This window comes from Leopardus geoffroyi, chromosome C1 (genome assembly GCF_018350155.1).
Source record: "Leopardus geoffroyi isolate Oge1 chromosome C1, O.geoffroyi_Oge1_pat1.0, whole genome shotgun sequence".
In the NCBI taxonomy this organism is placed as follows: Eukaryota; Metazoa; Chordata; class Mammalia; order Carnivora; family Felidae; genus Leopardus; species Leopardus geoffroyi.
The window spans coordinates 33,304,208-33,325,839 of record NC_059328.1 but is presented as its reverse complement, the minus strand read 5'-3'; the positions used below and the strand labels follow the sequence as shown (position 1 = coordinate 33,325,839).

The window sequence follows — 21,632 nt, the reverse complement described above, 5'->3', positions numbered from 1 at the left end:
AGATGAATAAGACCATGGCCCATGCCCTTGAAAAGCCTACAGTCTGGTGAGGAAGACAGGTAGTAACTCACACTATTTCAAGACAAAGTGGCAAGCTCTGAAATAAGTACAAAGAGGCATGTGCAAAGGGCTAGGAGGAGGATACAAAGAATGAGTACCTCACCCAGCCCAGGCTGGTGGGGTCAAGAAAGGCTTCTTGGAGAGGTGCCCAAGTGGCTCAGTCGGTTAAGCGTCCGACTTCGGCTCAGGTCATGATCTCACGGTTCATGATTTTGAGCTCCACATCAGGCACTGTGCTGACAGCTCAGAGCCTGGAGCCTGCTTCAGATTCTGTGTCTCCCTCTCTCTCTGCCCCTCCCCCACTCGTGCTCTGTCTCACGCTGTCTCTCAAAAATAAATAAACGTTAAAAAGAAAGAAAGAAAGAAAGAAAAAGAAAGAAAGAAAGAAAGAAAGAAAGAAAGAAAGAAAGAAAGAAAGAAAGAAAGAAAGAAAGAAAGGTGGGCTTCTTGGAGAAGGTGACTCCTAGTCTAAGAGTTAGGATTTGAAATGAAGAGTTGAAATGGGGAGGAGGTGGTCCAGACTGAGCAAAGTATGTGACGGGGAATAAAAGCATGAAGGCAAATGAAAAGGGTGTATTTGGGAAAAGGCATGAAATCCCTTTCCAGAACATTTTTTTTTTTAATTTTCAATGTTTATTTATTTTTTGGGGGACAGAGAGAGACAGAGCATGAATGGGGGAGGGGCAGAGAGAGAGGGAGACATAGAATCAGAAACAGGCTCCAAGCCATCAGCCCAGAGCCTGACGCGGGGCTTGAACTCACGGACCGCGAGATCGTGACCTGGCTGAAGTCGGACGCTCAACCGACTGCGCCACCCAGGCGCCCCTCCAGAACATTTTTTTTTGTTTACCTCATATGGGCATCCATCTGCTTCAAAAGTTGCGCATATTCTTTACACAGTGCTTCCTTCTCTTGCTGCAACTTGGACAGCTTTTCTGACAGTTCTCCGTTGCTCTTGAGATGCTGAAAAAACAATTTTTTTTTAAATGAGAACATTCTGTGCTGTAAGGTTGGAAGTCCTTTCCTTTCCTTTCCCTTTCTTTCTTTCTCTTTCTTTCTTTCTTTCTTTCCCTTCCTTCCTTCCTTCAAATGTTTTATTTTTTTGAGAGAGAGAGAGAGAGCGAGAGCGCGCGCGCGAGCATGAGCAGGGGAGGGGCGGAGAGAGAGGACGGAGGATATGAAGCAGGCTCTGCACTGACAGCAGAGAGCCCTGTGTGGGGCTTGAACTCACAAACTGTGAGATCATGACCTGAGCCAGAGTCGGACACTCAACCAACTGAGCCACCCGGGCGCCCCTCCCTGGGATTTCTGAACTGGGGTTATTAAAGGCCAGCAGCAGTTCTTTCTGACCTTCTCCTCACCCTTACATCTCCCTTCCAACAGTTTGTAAGCATGTGATTCCCTGTGTTAAACCCATTCTTGCTTGAAATACCTAGAGTAGTTTCTGCTTTCCCGATAAACCTAAGGGGTAAAATGCTAGGCACTCATTACTAGCTATTATTAGCTACGATTAGATCACTCAGGTCTATGGAAACAGGACAACTGAGAAAGTGTGTCTATTTACTTTCTTACCTCATCCGATTTTTCTTTATTGTTTTCCAAGTAGTTTTTAAGTTGGGCCTCCTGTTGCTGAATTCTGGATTGTTGCTGAGAACTGGTTATTTCCAGTTGATTCCCTTTATCTTGTAAGATTCTCACTTGCTTTTGTAGCTCATTTACATTCTGATCTAGGAGTTTCCTGAGGGCAATTAATGTACATTAAATCACACCGGATTTATGAAATTCTTTGACCTAAAATTGTTATACCATCACAAGGGATTTTATTAGTTCAATGAGGTCGGGTATGTGTCCATAAAATAAAGAGACCGACACAGGGGACCTCCTTTGTGAGGCTTTTCTCAATTCTCTCTCTCATTCATCAAAAAAACAAAAAAAAACAAAAACAAACAAACAAACAAACAAAAAAACCTCTGAAAAAGAAAATAACTCCCCTTATTTCACAGAAGAAGCTGTGGCAACAGAGAGTTTTAATTAACTTGCTAGGACAAGATGGAGGTGGGGCTCTAACCCTGAATCCTCTTTTATTTCTACTCATCCTCACTGCTTTACAAGTTGAGTCCCTTGATTTTCTTGGTTCAATATAGGGTTGTAAGTTACAAACACTACTGATACTAATGCACACACGTTAAGGCTGCAGGAGCTGAATCATAAACGAGCCTGTGTTTGATGAGGAAATTCACCCTTTTTCAAAAGGGCCAAAAGCACTTAACTCCTTCAGAGGGAATCTCATCAGACTATAGTTGTGGAAGATTTCCGACAAGGCTCTTTGGATCTAGGAGATTACCCAGAGGAATATGATGAGGATGCTGAGGTAGCACTTACATGCTGGGTCATTAAAGTACTGAGACTGGACAAGCGCTCCCTTTCTCTAACTTCAGTTTTCTGAAAAAAAACGATGGTTTACTGGCAAAGATTGATATTTGAGACGTGGGACTCCTCACTCTCAACCTCCAGCACTTCCAGCTCCTGTCATGGTTCCCGATATTAAGTGCAGGCTTACAGGCTCTCTAAGCTGAACTTGTCCCATTCACATCCACCCCTGCACCAGCACCACCCCCTTCACCTGTTTCATCATTATAAACCTGAGCAATTCCCAGCTATTACTGTCTACTTCTTTTTGGTTCCATTCTTTATTATTCTTTTTCTTTAATTTTATTTTTTATTTTTTAAAATTTACATCCAAATGAGTTAGCATATAGTGCAACAATGCTTTCAAGAGTAGATTCTTTAGTGCCCCTTACCCATTTAGCCCATCCCCCCTCCTACAACCCCTCCAGTAACCGTCAGTTTGTTCTCCATATTTATGAGTCTCTTCTGTTTTGTCCCCCTCCCTGTTGTATTATTTTTGTTTTCCTTCCCTTATGTTCATCTGTTTTGTCTCTTAAAGACCTCATATGAGTGAAGTCATATGATTTTTGTCTTTCTCTGACTGACTTATTTCACTTAGCATAATACCCTCCAGTTCCATCCACGTGGTTGCAATGGCAAGATTTCATTCTTTTTGATTGCCGAGTAATACTCCAGTGTGTGTGTGTGTGTGTGTGTGTGTGTGTGTGTGTGTGTGTGTGTATATATATATATATACATTTTCTTTATCCATTCATCCATTGATGGACATTTGGGCTCTTTCCATACTTTGGCTATTGTTGATAGTGCTGCTATAAACATAGGGGTGCATGTGTCCCTTCAAAACAGCACACCTGTATCCCGTGGATAAATGCCTAGTAGTGCAATTGCTGGGTCGTAGGGTAGTTCTATTTTTAGTTTTTTGAGGAACCTCCATACTGTTTTCCAGAGTAGCTGCATCAGCTTGCATTCCCATTTTTGGTTCCATTCTGAATTTCTGATCAAGGGGCCAGACTAAGAGAAAAGCTTTGGGGCTGAAAGGGAAATTTTAAACTGCTAGAATTAAAGAAAGTTGAGTTACCTCAATAGAATTTAGGAGTTGGAAAACGGCATTGAAATATAGGAAGTCAATATTTAAAGAGCAACTCATAAATATGTTAGAAATTAACTCCTATATTACATATAGCTTGAACAAAGACTAACAAATAAACCAGCTATGCCAATGAATGAAATTAAGAAAGCTCTCTGCTCCTCCCCACTCGACAGATGGCCACATTTCCTGGTACAGTGCCAGCTGCATCCCCCAGATATGGTGGTGATGGTTAGGGTAAACAAATGTGGCCCTACCCTATTGTGCACCTGGTCACCAGGGCTGCTTTTAACTATGGCAAAGTGGATACTGTCAACATCAATGCCCCTTCATTGACCTCAACTACATGGTCTACATGTTCCACTATGATTCCACCCATGGCAAATTTCATGGCGCAATCAAGGCTGAGAATGGGAAACTTGTCATCAGTGGAAAGCCCATCACCATCTTCTTTTTTAAAAAAATCTTAATGTTTATTTTATTTTTGAGAGATAGAGGGAGAGAGAGAGACAGAGCATGAGTGGGAGAGGGGCAGAGAGAGAGAGAGAGAGAGGGAAACATAAAATCCAAAGCAGGCTCCAGGCTCTGAGCTATCAGCGCAGAGCCTGATGTGGGGCTCAAACCCACAAACTGTGAGATCAAGTCCTGAGCTGAAGTTGGACATTTAACTGACTGAGCCACCCAGGCATCCACAATCTCCATCATCTAGGAGCAAGATCCCGCCAACATCAAATAGGGTGATGTTGGTGCTGAGTATGTTGTGGAGTCCACTGGGGTCTTCACCACCCTGGAGAAGACTGGGGCTCACTTGAAGGGTGGGGTCAAGAGGGTCATCATCTCTGCCCCTTCTCCTGATGACCCCATGTTTGTGATGGGCACGAACCATGAGAAAATCGACAATTCCCTCAAGATTGTCAGCAATGCCTCCTCCACCATAAATCACTTGGCCTTTCTGGCCAAGGTCATCCATGATGACTTTAGGCATTGTGGAGGGACTTATGATCATAATCCATGCCATCACTGCCCTTTGGAAGACCACGGACAGCCCCTCTGGGAAGCTGTGGTGTGATGGCTGTGGGCTGCCCAGAACATCATCCCTACTTCTACTGGTACCACCAAGGCTGTAGGCAATGTCATCCCAGCTGAGTGAAAGCTCATGGCATGGCCTTCTGTGTCCCTACCCATAATGCATCAGTTGTGGATCTGACCTGCCACCTGGAGAAAGCTGCCGAATATGACAATATCAAGAAGGTGGTGAAGCAGGTATTGGAGGGTCCCCTCAAGGGCATTCAGGGCTACACTGAGGACCAGGTTGTCTCCTGCAACTTTAACAGTGACACCCACTCTTCCATCTTCGATGCTGGGGCTGGCATTGCTCTTAGTGACGAATTTGTCAAGCTCATTTCCTGGTATGACAATGAATTTGGCTACACCAACTGGGTGGCAGACCTTAGGGTCCACATGGCCTCCAAGGAGTAAGAGCCTCCTGGACCACCAGTCCCAGCGAGAGCAAGAGGAAGGACTGTTGGGGAGTCATTGCCCCAATGCATCCCTTAACACACTGAGAATCATTTGACCTCCACAGTTTCTATCCTAGACCTCCTGAAGAAGGGGAGGGACTTGGGGAACCCTACCTTGTCATTACCATCAATAACATATACTATACCCAGCCAAAAAAGGAAAAAGAAATTAAGAAATCAGTGGATTGATAAAACTCTCTATCTCCCCAATAGCCTTAACCTCTCTTTCAATCTATCCCTTATATAGCAATCAGAGTGGTCCTTCTAAACCACAATCTCATCATATCATGTAGTCCAAACACTTCAATATGGCTTGTGAGCCAGCTTACCCCTTCTAGCCTCTTTCTCTTGCCCTCCCTCTACCCCCAAGCGTTTTGCTCCAGGCAAAATGAACTTTTTTTCACTTCCTGAAATAAGTCATCTTCTACACTTATTCCTTCCTTACAACTCCTTTTCCTTATCTTCCTCTTCCAGACCTTCCTTTCCTTAATATTCTCTTTTAGCCATCCATCCCAAATATCTCACTCAACTTGAATAGCTTTCTTTGAGAAAGGCTTTCTTGAGTTCCCCAGACCAGACGAGGTGTCTCTGCTATGCACTATCACAGCATCCTAAGCCTCCCTTTGTTTTTTTTTTTTTTTTTTCAACGTTTATTTATTTTTGGGACAGAGAGAGACAGAGCATGAACGGGGGAGGGGCAGAGAGAGAGGGAGACACAGAATCGGAAACAGGCTCCAGGCTCCGAGCCATCAGCCCAGAGCCTGACGCGGGGCTCGAAGTCACGGACCGCGAGATCGTGACCTGAGCTGAAGTCGGACGCTTAACCGACTGCGCCACCCAGGCGCCCCATAAGCCTCCCTTTGTATAACACTTATCATCAAGTCTATGTACGAGGATATTTATTACATCATTATTTGTAACAGCAAAAATATCTAAAAAGCATTTCACATAAATTATAATATATCTGTGTTACAGAATGCCACACAACTGTTTAAAATAATATTATGGAACTAAAAATCGATAACAGAAAGATAGCTGGAAAATCCTCAAATATTTGGAGATTAAACAACATACTTATAAATAATACGTGTCAAAGAAGTCGAGAGAAGTTTTAAAAATATTATGAATTATATATATTTTACATGAAAATGAAAATACAACTTACAAAATTTGTGAGAGGAAACAAAAGCTGTGCATAGAGGGAAACTTAACAGCATTAAATGCAAATATTATAAAAGAAAAGATCAAAAATCAATAATTTAAGCTTCCATGTTAGGAAACTAGAGAAAGAAGATCAATATAATCCTGAAGAAAGCAGAAGAAAAGAAGTAACAAAAATCAGAGCAGAAAGTAGTGACATTGAACACAGGAAAACAATAGAGAAATATAATGAAACTGGTTCTTTGAAAAGATCAATGAAATTGACAAACCGCTAGCCAGGCTAATCAAGAAACAAAGAAGGCACAATTTACTAATGTCAGAAATGAAAGAGGAACCATCACAACTGATCCTATGGACATTAAAAGGACAATAAAGGAATATTTTGAACAATTCTATGCCTACACATTTTTAAAAAATTTTTGTTTTAATGTTTTCATTTATTTTTGAGACAGAGAGAGACAGAGCATGAGCAGGGGAGGGGCAGAGAAAGAGGGAGACACAGAATCCCAAGCAGGCTCCAGGCTGTGAGCTGTCAGCACAGAGCCTGATGCGGGACTGGAACTCACAAACCGCGAGCAGAAACTCACATGACCTGAGCTGAAGTCTGACACTTAACTGAGTGAGCCACCCAGGTGCCCCTCTATGCCTACACATCTGATAACTTGTCTGACATGGACTGATTCATTGAAAGACACAATCTAACAGCTCTTAAGGAGAAATAGATATTCTGAATAGGCCTATACCTATTAAAGAAATTAAATCAATATTTAATAACTTTCCAAAAATAGAGCAGTAAGCCCGGGTGATTTCACTGGTGAATTCAACCAAACATTTATTTCTATTTATTTATTTATTTATTAAAAAAATTTTTGAACATTTATTCAGTTTTTGAGAGACAGAGAGAGAGCATAAATGGGGGAGGGGCAGAGAGGGAAGGAGATACAGAATCCGAAGCAGGCCCTGGGCTCTGAACTGACAGCATAGAGCCTGATGCGGGTTCAAAGTCACGGACCGCGAGGTCATGACCTGAGCCGAAGTCGGATGCTTAACCAACGGAGCCGCCCAGGTGCCCCATCAACCAAACGTTTAAAGAAGAAACAATATTGGGGCACTTGGGTGGCTCCATCTGTTAAGCTCCTGACTCTTGATTTTGGCCCAGGTGATGATCTTACAGTTTGTGATATTGAGCCCCGCGTCAGGCTCCGCTCTGACAGTGTGGAGCCTGCTTGAGATTCTCTCTCTCCTCTCTCTGCCCCCCATCCCTGCTCACACTTGCACTTTCTCGCTCTCAAAAAATAAATAAGTAAACGCTTTTAAAAAGGAGGAGGAGGAGGAGGAGGAGGTGGAGGAGGAGGAGGAGGAAAAGGAATGATAGCAATTCTTTACAATCTCTTCCAGAAAAAGCAAAGAAGAGGGGACACTTACTCAATTCTATGACACCAGCATCACCCTAATACCAAAACCAGATCTAGACCTTACAGGAAACAAAAGCTGTGGACCAGTGTCTTCCATGAACATGTCCAAGGTCCTTTACGTGGCTTGTTAGGTCCAGCAGGACCCAGGTCAAGCTTACCTTTCTAGCCTCCTTTTCTCGATACTTCCCTCATCCCCAAACATTTTGTTCTGGCAAAAATGAACATTTCTCACTTTACTGAAGACAATGATGGCAATAGTAACAAAAATAACATAAAATATTGCAAGAATAATAACAGCACCTTTTTAGTAGTGGCTGGTAATGTGTCAGCTTGGCTAGGCATGACCTCCGTGTATGTTTCTGATTAGAGTGGGCTACAAGACGTACAGTTTACTGGTGCAGGGGATGGAGGGCGGAAGTGAAGCAGTTTGGATTTTACACTTGGAAAGTCGGACCAAGTGCTTTTGTAGCTCATCCCCATCACCAGGTATCTGCTGGTCACCTCTGCATGAGGCAACAGCCAGGCCTGCAACTTCTCCACCTTCCCTCGGGTCCTCCTTCACCTTCCCCAGCTCCTGGGCCAGGTGTCCGTTTAGGTCCTTGATGCGGGGGCCATCTTCTCCTGCAGGACGCCTACTTTATCAGGTTTGGAGGTAGGGAGAACTGACATGGGTTCATCCTGTGCTCATAGGTTTAGCTTGACACTGCTCTCCCTCCTGTGGTACCCATCTTCACTTCCTGAGTGGACTTCAGGCTCCAGCATAAGACGAATGAAGACAGCCTTACAGCTCACAACTGCATGAGAGACCAAACCCCTGGGGCGCCGGGGTGGCTCAGTCAGTTGAGCTTCTGACTCTTGATTTCTGAGCAGGTCATGATCCCAGGGTTGTGGGATCAAGGCCCCCATAGGGCTCTGTGCTGAATGTGGAAACTGCATGAGATCCTCTCTTTCTCCCCTTGCCCCTCTCCCCAGCTCGTGTGTGCTCTCTCTCTTAAAAAAAAAAAAAAAAAAAAAAGAGCAAATCCCCATACCAAATCTCTTACTAAACATATATTTCTCTTACTAGTTCTATTCTGATTGAACCTGGACTGATACAAGTGTTTATTATGTGCCATATACTCATAATATAAGCCAACCAACCACTTATAACTCATTCTATCCGCACAATGATCTTATGAAGTTGGTACAGACAGGCACTGAAAAGATAAACTTGTCTAAGATTTTGTAGCTCTTAAGTGGCTAAAAGGTTGCCCATGTAATATTGTTAGGTGAAAAAGGCAAATTCCAAAGCAATATAATTTAAATGGCTCAACTTCTGTTAACAAAATAAGAACAACAAAAAATATATGCATATGCATAGAAAAAATCTGATCACTTGAAGTGGTTACTGCCAAAGAACAGAAATCTGAAGGATTTATGCTTTTTATTTTATATAGCTCTTTAATAATTTAAATTTCATATAAGTAGTTATAATTACAATTGTACTTGCTAGAATTTATTCCAAGGAAGTAGTAAAGAATGTGCACAAAAATTTGACTACAAGGATAAAATATTATATCGTTTATTATAGCAAGAAACTGGGGAAAATGTAAATATCCAGCAATAACGGATTAAATTCATTATGATACATTGTGAAAATAATGTTCTAGAAGAGTTAAAAGAAGATAAACAGAACAGTGAAAAAAGTAGGTTATAATCTAAGTATCTAAATTGGAGTTGCTTTCCTCCAGGTTTTGAAACAATGTATACTATATTATTCTTTTTGTAGAGAAGAATTTCCCTACCCTACAGTATTCCATTTTCTTATAGCTAGCTTAAATATTACTTCAACATATTTCATCTCAGCCAGGCTTCACAGAAGATACATAGAGCTGGTATTACTAATCCCACTTTAGACACAAAAAACCTAGTTTCAGGAAAGTTAAATAGCCTTTTCCCTTGTTCAATTCTTGAATTACATCTTTTGTCCCTTTTTAAAAAATGTTTTTCTTTGAGTTATTTTTTAATTGTGTTATTTTACTTATAGTTGACACACAATATTACATGAGTTTTAGGTGTACAACATAGCAACATAGTGATTCAACAAGTTTATACATTATGCTGTGCTCACCAAAAGTGTAGCTACAGTCTGTCATCATACAATGCGATCACAATACCATTGACTATATTCCTTATGCTGCTTTATTCCTATGATTTATCCATCCCATAACTGGAAGCCTTTATCTCCCACACCCCTTCACCCATTTTGCCCATGTCCCTACCCCCTTTCCCTCTGGAAATCCTCAATTTGTTCTCTGTATTTATAGGTCCAATTTTGCTTTTTGTTTGTTCATTTGTTTTTTTTAGATTTCACATATGAGTGAAGTCATATGGTATTTCTCTTTCTCAGTCTGATTTATTTCACTTAGCATAATACACTCCAGGTCCAACCAATTTGTTGCAAATGGCACGATCGGATCCTTTTTTATGACTGCATAATATTCCATTATGTATGGTACACACACACATCACATCACATCCTCCTTATCCATTTGTCTACTAATGGGCATGTAGGCTGCTTCCATATCTTGGCTATTATAAATAATGCTGCAATAAACATAGGAATGTGTGTATCGTTTCAAATTAATGTTTTTTCACTTTCTTTGGGTAAATACCCAGTAGTAGAATTATTGGATCATATGATAGTTTTATTTTTAATTGTTTGAGGAACCTCCATACTGTCTTCCACAGTGGCGGCACCAATTTACATTCCTACCAACAGCGTATGAGGGTTCCTTCATATTGTGTTTCTTTAAAAACTTCATAGAGTTGTTTTACAATCTATTATTCATAATCCCAGCTGCTGGAGTTCTTGGGGGTTACAAGTCTGGTGTTTGTTGTTTCTACCGACTATCATTTATGGTAGCCAGCTTCCTTGTGTTATTTGCTGATTTTTCATTGTAAGCTTACATTTGACTAAACTTAATATATGGGAATCTTTAGGGGGCGCCGGGTGGCTCAGTCGGTTAAACGTCCGACTTCGGCTCAGGTCAGGATCTCACCGTCCGTGGGTTCGAGCCCCGCGTCGGGCTCTGTGCTGACAGCTCAGAGCCTGGAGCCTGCTTCAGATTCTGTGTCTCCCTCTCTCTCTGACCCTCCCCCGTTCATGCTCTGTCTCTCTCTGTCTCAAAAATAAATAAACATTAAAAAAAAATTAAAAAAATATGGGAATCTTTAATATCTAAATCGGGGTTGTTTTCCTCCAGAGATAATTTGGGAAAGCCAGGGGGCTGCCTGTTTGGGAACACTTCAGCTCCTTCAAGCTTCCCAGCTTTAATATTAGAATCTCTAGTTCACCTCTTCCCCCTTAGGGCAAACTTCCTCAGCTCCTTCTCTCAAACCAGGGGCTGATATTATTATTTGCCCCCTGACTTAGAAGCTTGTTTGCCCCATTCATCATTTTTGTTGTAGCCTATTGTATGTTTGCTCTTAGCACTTTCTCTTGCTTTATTGTGGGCAACACTTAAAAGGTATACTTACTATAGTTTATTCAGGATCTAGGTGTATGACAGCAGGATGGTCTGCCATCCTGTTAGCTGTAGCAGTGAGACAAGTATTTTTCTACTGTACTTCCCTGAGTGAGCTCATTATTCATTCATACGTTCATTCATCTACTTACTTACACATTATTCATTCACTGAGTATTTACTGAGTACCTTTTAGTGCCAGGGCTGATGTTAGAGCTTTTAGCTAAAGCTGAAAATAAATTTCTGAGCTTCATTATATATGTGAATGTCTGCATGTCTTTTCAGTGGCTAAAACCATATTTTTCTTAAAACATATGTGGTTCACTCTTCAGTGCCATAGAAATAAGAAGCATCAGTTACTGAAGTTTAGGGCATCCAGGAAGATCATTTAAGTAAGAATTCTAATAGTAATCATAATAATTTTAGAAAAAAATGAAAGCTCCTATTTGGTGACAGATTACTGATGATTAAGAGGTCTGTAAAGTACTTGGAATTTCTTTCAAGGAAATCAGGTGATAAATACAAAAATCAATTTCCTTTAGTTTGCAGTTTATGTCAATCATGTTAGAGTTGGAAAAGCAAAGCCCAGAGTATCATATTTCATAGGTAATCTGGTCAGTCATTCAAGAAAATTTACTCGTGCACCCCGTGCACCCGGCTCAGAGCAACGAGAAATAACCCCTGCCCTTAAGAATCTGACACTCTTTTGTGAAAGGCAAACAGGAAAAACAATTCGAATACAGTGTAACAAGTGCTATATACAAGAAGTTGTGTAATGTAGTTCACTGCAGTGGGAACACAGAGGAAATACATCCGTAAACTGACATTCCTGCTAAAGTCAGTCAGGTTGGCCCATGGGAAACTGACATCTTTGCTCCTCTTACCTCTTCTGTTGTTCCTCCTGATATAGTTGCTTTGTCTTAGCTTCATTTTCTAGTGCTTCCTTTATCCTTTCCTCTAGTTGCTTCTTTCCCGAAATACAAGTGTCTGTGAGACAGACTTTATGAGCATGTTCTAATTTCTGCTGCAGATCCAAAATCTTGAAGGAAAAATTTCACAAATAAAACATGAAGCATGACCTTTTTTTTCCAATCAGGGAAATGCTGGATGAGTAACTAGCAAACATAGTGCTAACAAACAAATCTGATCTAAAGCAGAGAATGTGGCTAGATTTAATTTTAAAATAAGTTACCTAAGTTTTACACTACATGATACATTCGCGTAGTTTAATGTATGTTTGGGTAAACGAAGCTATGCAGTGAAAACTCCCTCCCATCTTTATCCTGTCTTCCTGCCACTTTTCCTCCACTAAATACACAATTACTGGTATTAGTTTCTTACGTACCCTTCCAGGGATTTATTTATGGCTATATAAATAAATACTATTATACAGTTCTCCTTCATATACATATTTTTTGCACAAATGATGGCATACCATATATACTTATGTAGCTTGCTTTTTGTAAATAAAAATACACTTGGTGATTTTTCCATATTATATGTTTATGTAGAATCGCCCTCTCTTTTACAGCTGCATCTATAAGGATATATTATAACTTATTTAAGTAGACCCCTACTGATGGACAATTAAATTGATTCCAATCTTTTGCCATTACCAACAAATCTCTAGAATACATTACGAGATGTGGGTTTGCTAGGGCAAAGATTACTATTATTTGTTTGTTTAATAGATAATGCCAGGCTGGCTCCATAGGTATTAGGCCAATTTACACTTCCAACAGCAATGTAGGAGTGTGTCTAGTTTCTCCACAGTGACTAGATTCAGGATAAGATCTTAAAACGAAGTAGGAGTCTCTTACAAATCGAATTCCTGTTAGCATATCACCTCGCACCAGTAATATGCTCTTTAATGCACTGGTAGGACTAACAATAAGATTTATGAATTTGAAAGAGAGATGTATAATTTTATTTTAGAATTTACATGTTAGATTAAAAGCTTCATTAAAACTTTTTATTAGATAAGTATCCTTTTAATTTGTTTACATATTTTTATGAACCTTTGTGTCACCCTAAGTTGTGACTGGTACATAGTAGATGCTCAATAAATATCTGCTGAATGAGTAGTTCTTAGCAGAATAGCTATTGTCTCCTGAATGTATTCCTGATCTAAAAATGCATTCTTTATGACGGTTTGGCACCACAGTCCCCACAAACACTCGTGAACGCCAGTGCACGGCAGCCCCCTTTTTAAGAGCAGGGCTTTGTGCACCAGCCCTAGGTCCTGGCAAAGCCCACAAACTATAGGAGAGGTGAAGATGCAGAAATGCAGAATGATTCGAGGGCAATGGCAGTGGGCGGCCAGTCATCCATGGCCAGTTCGAGTTCCTTTGAGCTGCCCCTGTTTAGTCCTACAAAGGGAAAATGCTTCCTTAAAGATATTCACTCTTAATTCCACAGAGGCAAATATCACCACCCCATTGGCTTCTCTATCAGGGACATATGCAGACTTTTGAACCTGTCACCCAGTTAAGAAAAGAACATTTCCAATACTTTTAAAGTCTACTCTGGGACCTTGTCAATTATCCCCCTTCCCTCCTCACTTGAAAAAACCAATTATCTTGAGTTTTGGGTTAATCATTTCCTTGCTTTTTCTTTAATATATAATCTGTGTAACATGGCTTTTACTTTACATAATTTTGACCTCTGAATCAATGAAATCATACCGTGTTTTTGGTGATTTTTTTAAATGTTTATTTATTTATTTATTTAGAGAGAATACGAGCAAGACAGGGGCAGAGAGAGAATCCGAAGCAGGCTCCACACTGCCAGTGCAGAGACCGATATGGGGCTCGAACTCACAAACTGTGAGATAATGACCTCAGCCAAAATCAAGAGTCGGACGCTTAACCAGCCGAGCCACCCAGGTGCCCCTGATTTTTTATTCAATATATATTGAACTACAGCATGTACCTGTAATTCATTTATTTTCACTGTTGTATGCTATTGTGTAAATATACAGTTTATTTATTTGATATTATGTCAGGGGATGTTTGGGTTGCTTCCACTTTTCTGCTATTTGGAACAATATTTCTACAAAAATGATTGTATTCCTGTCTCCTGATACCTCTGTGCAGTTTAATACTTTTTCTAGTATTTATGCCCAATAGTAGAAGCATTGGGTTGTATGATACACACGTCTTTAACCTAACTAGATGCAAATGCCAATTGCTTTCCAAAGTGTTTATGCTAATTTACTCTTCCAACTGCAGTCAATATATGAGTCCCTGTTGCACAAAATCCTCACCAGTAGTTAGTACTGTCTAAATTTAGAGTTTTTTACTAATCTGTATCAGTTTTGCCAACTACTTCTTGTTTTTAAGTTTATTTATTTTGAAAGAGGGAGAGCACGAGCATGAGCAGGGGAGGGTCATGAGAGAGGGAGAGAGAGAGAATCCCAAGCAGGCTCTGCATTGTCAGCACAGAGCCTGATCTGGGGCTGACTTCCATGAACTGTGAAATCATGACCTGAGCCAAGATCAAGAGTCGGATGCTTAACTGAGCCACCCTGACACCCCAGCCAACTACGTTTTTAATGGAGTACTAACATACATAAAGTGCACATATCTTGAAGCATACTGAATGAAGTTACTTATATAACCACTTCCCACGCTAAGATAAAGAATGCTCCCAGCACCATGGAAGAGTCCCTCTCATCCTCTCCCAGTTAATAACCCTCATAAAGACAACCAACATCCTCTGACCGTAGCTTAGTTTTGTCATTCTTTTTTTTTTTTTTAAATAATTTATTTATTTTTTAATTTACATCCAAGTTAGTTAGCATATATAATGCGATGATTTCAGGAGTAGATTCCTTAATGCCCCTACCTATTTAGCCCATTGCCCGCCCCCCCAACCCCTGCAGCAATCCTTTGTTTGTTCTCTATGTTTGAGGCTCTTATGTTTTGTCCCCCTCCCTGTTTTTATATTATTTTTGCTTCCCTTCCTTTATGTTCATCTGTTTAGTTTTGTCTCTTCTTGAACCTCTTATAAATGAAATTACATAGTATGAAGTCTTTTGTTCTGGTTTCTTTAGCTCAAAATTAGGCTTTTGAGCATAATTAAGATTGCTGTCATCTGCTTTTTGATGTTTGTTTCATATTTATACTGTTGGATTACATTATTTATTTATTTAGGGATTTATTTTTTACGTGAGATTTGACTCAAACCCACAGATCAAAATGTGCAACTGTTGCATACTACTGCCACCTGGTGTTAGCGAATCTAAAATGCAGGGGCATTATTTCAAAATGGTTCATTTCACAACACGAATCCACCCCCAAATTACAAAATAAAAACCATAGAGAGAGACAATCCAAAGGAGAGGAGAATAAGCCTTTTAAAAGTTGAAAGTATAAAACAAAAGTCATATGGTTTCAGTCAGTTACTATAAGTTCATGCTATAGCTTTACAGACGCTTACCTTTTCAAGTTCATGCAGTTTAAAGAAACATGAGATTTACTGGAACTGCAGGAGCAGGTGAAGTCAAAAGAGAGGAAAGCATGGAAGAGCACAGAAAAACCCTGGAATTCTATGAAGTGTGCATCATATCTACTTCTTCAAATCCTTAGGGAAACAGGATTTTAGTACTGGTATCCAGCGTATGGTACTTACTAAGCATGAGGATAATTACCTTTTCCTCTGCATCAGCGACTTTTGATTTCTCTTGAGCCAGCTTTTCCTTCAGGTTGTCCTGTGATTTAATGCTCTGATCCTGTTTAAGTACCTCCAGCTCCAGTTCCCTGATTTTCTGCTGACCGTGCTTCCATTCTGCCGTGAGTGAAGAGCACATCTTTGTACCATCTAATAACTTCTGCTGGGCCTGCTTTAGTTCAATTTTGATCTAGAGGAGGGGAATAAACAAGAGTGATAGACATAAGCGTGGAAAGAACATGAACATGAGCCAGAATAAGCACTTTTCCAAGCAGAGCAGTCCCCTAAGAGCTGACAAATAACGAATGTCACATGGATGATTAACTCCCTGGAACTGTCTTGTGTCAGTAAGGTTTGCCACATGGCCGCTGGACAGAGGAATTTTCCTAATGTTTCTACACATGCACGGTCTAAACATTTTCCATCCTTTTTAAAAAATCTACTGCAAGCTGGCTTTCATTCCCACTCCTCCATGAAACTATTTATGCTGGGGCACTACTGATGTCCCCACTGCCAAAATGAATCCAGTGGACAACTGACCTCTTAGGTAGCATTCACTCCCTCTGTCTCAGAAAATTATCATGGAGTCTGTGATACCAAACTCTCCTGGTTTGCTTGCATCTCTTTGCAGTTCCTTCCCGGTCTCTTGTGTAGACTCTTCTAATGCTACCCAGCTTCTAAATATCAGTGGACTCTCCTAGACTTTGAGAGTTGATCATTCTTTCCCTAGTTCACTGTCACAATCTGAAATACCATCTTTGTGCCTGGAACTGCCAAAATAAAACTCCCTGATTCTGTCCATATCAAAAATGATTTTTCTCTCTCAGTCTTCCTAATTTCAATAAATGATGCCTCCATCCAAGGTTTTGTTCAGGCCAGTAGTCTCAAAGTAATCCTGAGTCTTCCTTTCCCATCATGAGCCCCTTCGGCACTTGCTGTCGTGCTCCCTCCACAACACGTCTTGTATCCGCCCATCAGTGTCTACCATCCTCGTCTCCAACATCATGGTCTCCGGCCTTGTTTGTTGCAATAATGACATGCTTCTGCCACTTCCATTTTTACGCCCTTCTAATCTGTTCTCTACAATGCAGCCAAAGTGTTCTTTTAAATTTTTTTTTTAACGTTTATTTATTTTTGAGACAGAGAGAGGGAGGGGGAGGATCAGAGAGAGAGGGAGACACAGAATCTGAAGCAGGCTCCAGGCTCTGAGCAGTCAGCACAGAGCCCGACGCGGGGCTCGAACTCATGGACTGCGAGATCATGACCCGAGCCAAAGTCCGACGCTTAACCGACTGAGCCACCCAGGCGCCCCCAAAGTGTTCTTTTAAAAACATAGATTGAACTATTCACTCCACTGCTTAAATCTTTCAGGCTTCCTGAATCTTTCTGGAAACAAATCCCAGTAGCTTGCCTGGCCTTCAATGGTCTGGTCTTCGCCAACCTCTTTTAAATCACAGGTTATTTAGCATCATGAAAGTAAAAAGGGCTATCTCTATTTTTAAAAGTTGATGACTAACTTTAAAAAAAATTTTTGAAAATTTAAATGAAAAAAATTTCTATAAAAATAAAATATACCAAAGTTCATACAAGAAGAAATAAAAAATGTGACTTCTTATAACCATTAAGAAACTGAATCAGTAACTGAAAATCTTCCCAAAAGAAAACTCTAGAATCAGAAGGATTCAGAAATGAGGTCTTATAATTATTAAAGAAGAAATAGTTGTAATTTACTCCTTTTTTTTTTTTTTTTTTTTTTACAGTTTATTTATTTTTGAGAGAGAGAGCATGCACAAGTTGGGGAGGAGAGAGAAAGAGAGGGAGAGAGAATCCCAAGCAGGCTCTGCCCTGTCAGCACAGAGCCCAACATGGGGCTCGATCTGACAACTGTGAAATCACGATCTGAACCAAAATCATGACCTGGACTGAAATCAAGAGTCAGATGCTCAACCAACTGAGCCACCCAGGTGCCTCAGGTGCCCCAATTGTAATTCACTCTTACAAACTCTTCCAGAGAACAAAAAATGAAGGTATGTTACCTGTCTTATGTTAAGGGGCTAGGGTAACCTTTATGCTAAAGTTTGATGTGGGGCGCCTGGGTGGCTCAGTCGGTTAAGCGTCCGACTTCAGCTCAGGTCACGATCTCACACTCCGTGAGTTCGAGCCCCGCGTCAGGCTCCGGGCTGATGGCTCAGAGCCTGGAGCCTGCTTCCAGTTCTGTGTCTCCCTCTCTCTCTGCCCCTCCCCCGTTCATGCTCTGTCTCTCTCTGTCTCAAAAATAAGTAAACGTTAAAAAAAAAATTAAAAAAAAAATAAAGTTTGATGTGAATGTTATAAGGAAGAAAAATGACAAGCTAGTCTCATTTGCGAACTAAGATGCAAAAATTCCAAAGAAATACTAGCAAGCTAACACCAGCAATGTAGAAAAAGGATAATAATTTAGGATGAAGATGGGTTTATCCTAGGAATGCAGAGTTGAGTTAGCATTAGAAAATCAGTCAATATAATTCACTGTATTAACAGATATAAAAATCTTATCTTCTCAAAAAGTTATGCAGAAAAGAATTTGATGAAATTCAACATGTACTCATCCAAAAACATTGAATGAACACTATAAAAGAATTTTATTTAAAAAAATTTTTTTAGTGCTTATTTATTTTTGAGAGAGAGAGAGAAAGAGAGAGAGAGACAGAGTGAGAGCTGGGGAGGGGCAGAGAGAGAGGGAGACAAAGAATCCGAAGCAGGCTCCAGGCTCTGAGCTGTCAGCACAGAGCCCGACATGGGGCTCGAACTCACGAACCGTGATACCATGACTTGAGCCGAAGTTGGATGCTTAGCCAACTGAGCCACCCAGGTGCCCCAAGAATTTTCTTAATGTGATTAAAAAATGTCTATTAAAAAAACCCTACAAGGCATATTAACTGATATTTTAGAACTTTTTCTTTGAGACTGGGAATGAGAAAACGTTATCCACTATCATCGGTTCTATTTGGCACTGTACTAGCCACTGCTTAGGCAAGAAAAAAGAATGAAAGGTATAATATGTGGAAGGAAAGAAAGAAAATTATATTTATTCCTAGATGATATGATTGCTTGTGTATACAATACAAAATAATATAAGCATCAATTGTAAGAAGTAATTTAAAAGTATGGCAAGGTTTTTATTCGAAAAAATTCACTGCATGTTTATGTATTAGCAATAGTTAGAAAATGAAACTTTAAAAAGTTACCATTTACAATAGTATGGAAAACATCAGCACCTAGGAATGTGTCTAACATAAAAGATGTATAAGATCTCCACAAAGAAAATTAGGATATTGGGAAAAATTAAAGAAGACCTAAATATAATACACACATATTTCATGGAGGATTCAATATTGTAAAGATTTAAACTCTGCCCAAATTTATCTATAGATTTAGTGTATAAATTCAGTGTATAAATCCCCAAAGGTTATGTGTTAGTATATGTATGTTGTGTGTGAGTACATGTGGGTTTGTGCGTGTAACTTGACAAACTGATGACAAAATTTATATAAAATTTCAAATGGCCAAGAATATCCAGGCATCCTAGAACAAGAACAACAAAATGAAAAGCTGTGCTCTATCAAATATTGAGGTCTGCATAATGCTAAATTAAGATAGCATGCTATCGGCACAAGAATAGACAGAACAATGGAACAAAAGAGAGAGCTCAGAAACAGACCACACACATTTCTTATGTCCTAGTGGACAGTATAGTAATGTAGGAGAATATCTTTATGACTTTGAGGCTGACAAAGATTTCTTAAGTCAGAACCTGAAATCACCAATTATAAAGGTAAACATTGATTAGGTTAAAATGAAAAACTTTGATTCATCAAAACTTCTATTTAGAGAGTGAAAATGTAAGTCACAGAGTAGAAGGTGTTGGTGATACAAACCTGATCAAGGCTTCATATACAAAGAATTCCTACAAATGAATGGGAAAATTAAAAGGACAGAAGTCCCAAAGAAAAGCAAACAAAATCTTAAATAGGGAGTTTACAAAATAGGAACTCAGATGTCAAATACATTTATAGAGAGCTGTTCATCTTCATTTGTAAACAGGGAAATGCGCATTAAAATGCTAGGAGCTACCACTATACATGTATCCGAGATTAGCAAAAAATTTAAAGTCTGACAGTACCAAGAGTTGGTGAGGACGCAGAGCAACAGGAACCTTCCTACCTGCTGGTGGGAGTATAAACCTTTAGACAGGAGTTGAAGTAACACATACGCTGTGATGCAATAATTCCACTCCCACTCCCTTCCTAGAGAAATACATCCTGTGGACATCAGGATACATGTATACGAATGTTCATAGCAGCAGTTTGTTTGTTTGTTTGTTTTTTAAATTTTTTTTAACGTTTATTTTTGAGACAGAGAGAGACAGAGCGTGAACAGGGGAGGGGCAGAGAGAGAGGGAGACACAGAATCTGAAACAGGCTCCAGGCTCTGAGCAGTCAGCACAGAGCCCGACGCAGGGCTCGAACTCACGGACCGCGAGATCGTGACCTGGCTGAAGTCGGACGCTTAACAGACCGAGCCACCCAGGCGCCCCAGCAGCAGTTTTTTAAAAAGTAGACGTGTTAACTCAGATCCTTTTGTACATCTCACTGTTCAGGAAAGAGTCTTACATTCAATAAACGAACATATCTGAAATAATGTGCTCTTATGCTCTCTGTTTTAAAGCAAAGATCCTTGCATAAAGGCTACTCAAGCATCCAGAGTGCTAAGCTTATGATACCTCCTTTTGCATTAATTTCTGAAGACCAGATATGCCATCTCCAAAAATGTTAACAGGCATGTAAAAAGGTCAAAATAATTTATTAAACAGAGTAGAAATGAATGCGTGTAGAAATGAAGAAATTAAACCCTACAAGTAATATGCCTTGGTATCACTGGTGGGTCAATGTAGATCAAGAGGAAAAAACTACTGTAATAAGCTAGTCTCTTTGGTATTATCAAAAAGAAATTCTAGATCAGACTTTAATAAGCCTCCTATTTTCTCAGTAAAAATCCTCCTTTATCTCCCTCCACTATTCTAAACCAGTTCAACTACTCTCTCCCCTTTTTTAATTTTTAAAAAAATTTTTCTCATTTTATTTTGGAGGATTGGTACAGCTTTTGAAACTTCATTGACAGGAACAAATCTATTAAATCTCGATTTCTTCTCGAAGGGCACTCTAACCTATTAGTTAGCCTGGAACTTTCATTTTTCAAGAACAGTGTAGCCACGGATAAAGACATAGGATTTCACTTATATGGGAAATCTGAACCAAACCAAACCAAACCAAACAGAAATTGATTCATAAATACAAAAAACAAACTGGTTACTACCATGAGGGAGGAAGGTGGGGCAGATGGGCAAAAGAGGTGAAGGGGATTATGAGGTTACAAAAAAAGAAAAATGTAGCCATGAAAAACTCAGTAAGACACAGATCTAATGACTAGAAGAAGAAACAAAGAAATAGGGGAAAAGAAAAAATCAAGTGTTGGAATATTTGGTGCACTGGATTAGTTCAGGGTTTTGAAACCTAAACTTCTTACTGTAAATAGAAAAGGCACAAGTCCTTTCATACAAGACCACCTCTTCCACAGGCCAAGAAAGCTAAAGGCCTCCGGGACCTGTGATCATCAGTCATAGGGCTAACATGCAGCATTTTGATCATGCCGGTACTGATGGAATGAGACAACAGTGGAGCAAACACTATTATGGCCAACGATATGTGCATGTAGGAGGGCATTTTTAGCTTCAGGCTGGGATGTCCAAACACCAGTAAGAGGA

The 21,632-nt window shown here is 40.0% G+C and overlaps 1 protein-coding gene and 1 pseudogene across 11 annotated transcripts in view; one reads left to right on the top strand and one right to left on the bottom strand.

The window, feature by feature from the left end:
- Positions 1-21,632, bottom strand: part of CCDC30 (coiled-coil domain containing 30) — a 134,898-nt gene that overhangs the window by 28,699 nt on the left and 84,567 nt on the right. For all 11 annotated transcript variants that reach the window (XR_006712224.1, XM_045476913.1, XM_045476911.1 and 8 more), the window contains 4 exons: positions 15,810-16,019; positions 12,043-12,197; positions 1,633-1,798; positions 911-1,023 (listed from right to left, as the gene is read on the bottom strand). Coding sequence is in view for 10 of the 11 variants with exons in the window: in XM_045476913.1 (XP_045332869.1) it covers positions 911-1,023; positions 1,633-1,798; positions 12,043-12,197; positions 15,810-16,019 (644 nt within the window). In the remaining variant the exon portion in view is untranslated. The remainder of the gene's footprint in view (positions 1-910; positions 1,024-1,632; positions 1,799-12,042; positions 12,198-15,809; positions 16,020-21,632) is intronic.
- On the top strand, positions 3,346-5,225 carry LOC123597707 (annotated as a pseudogene).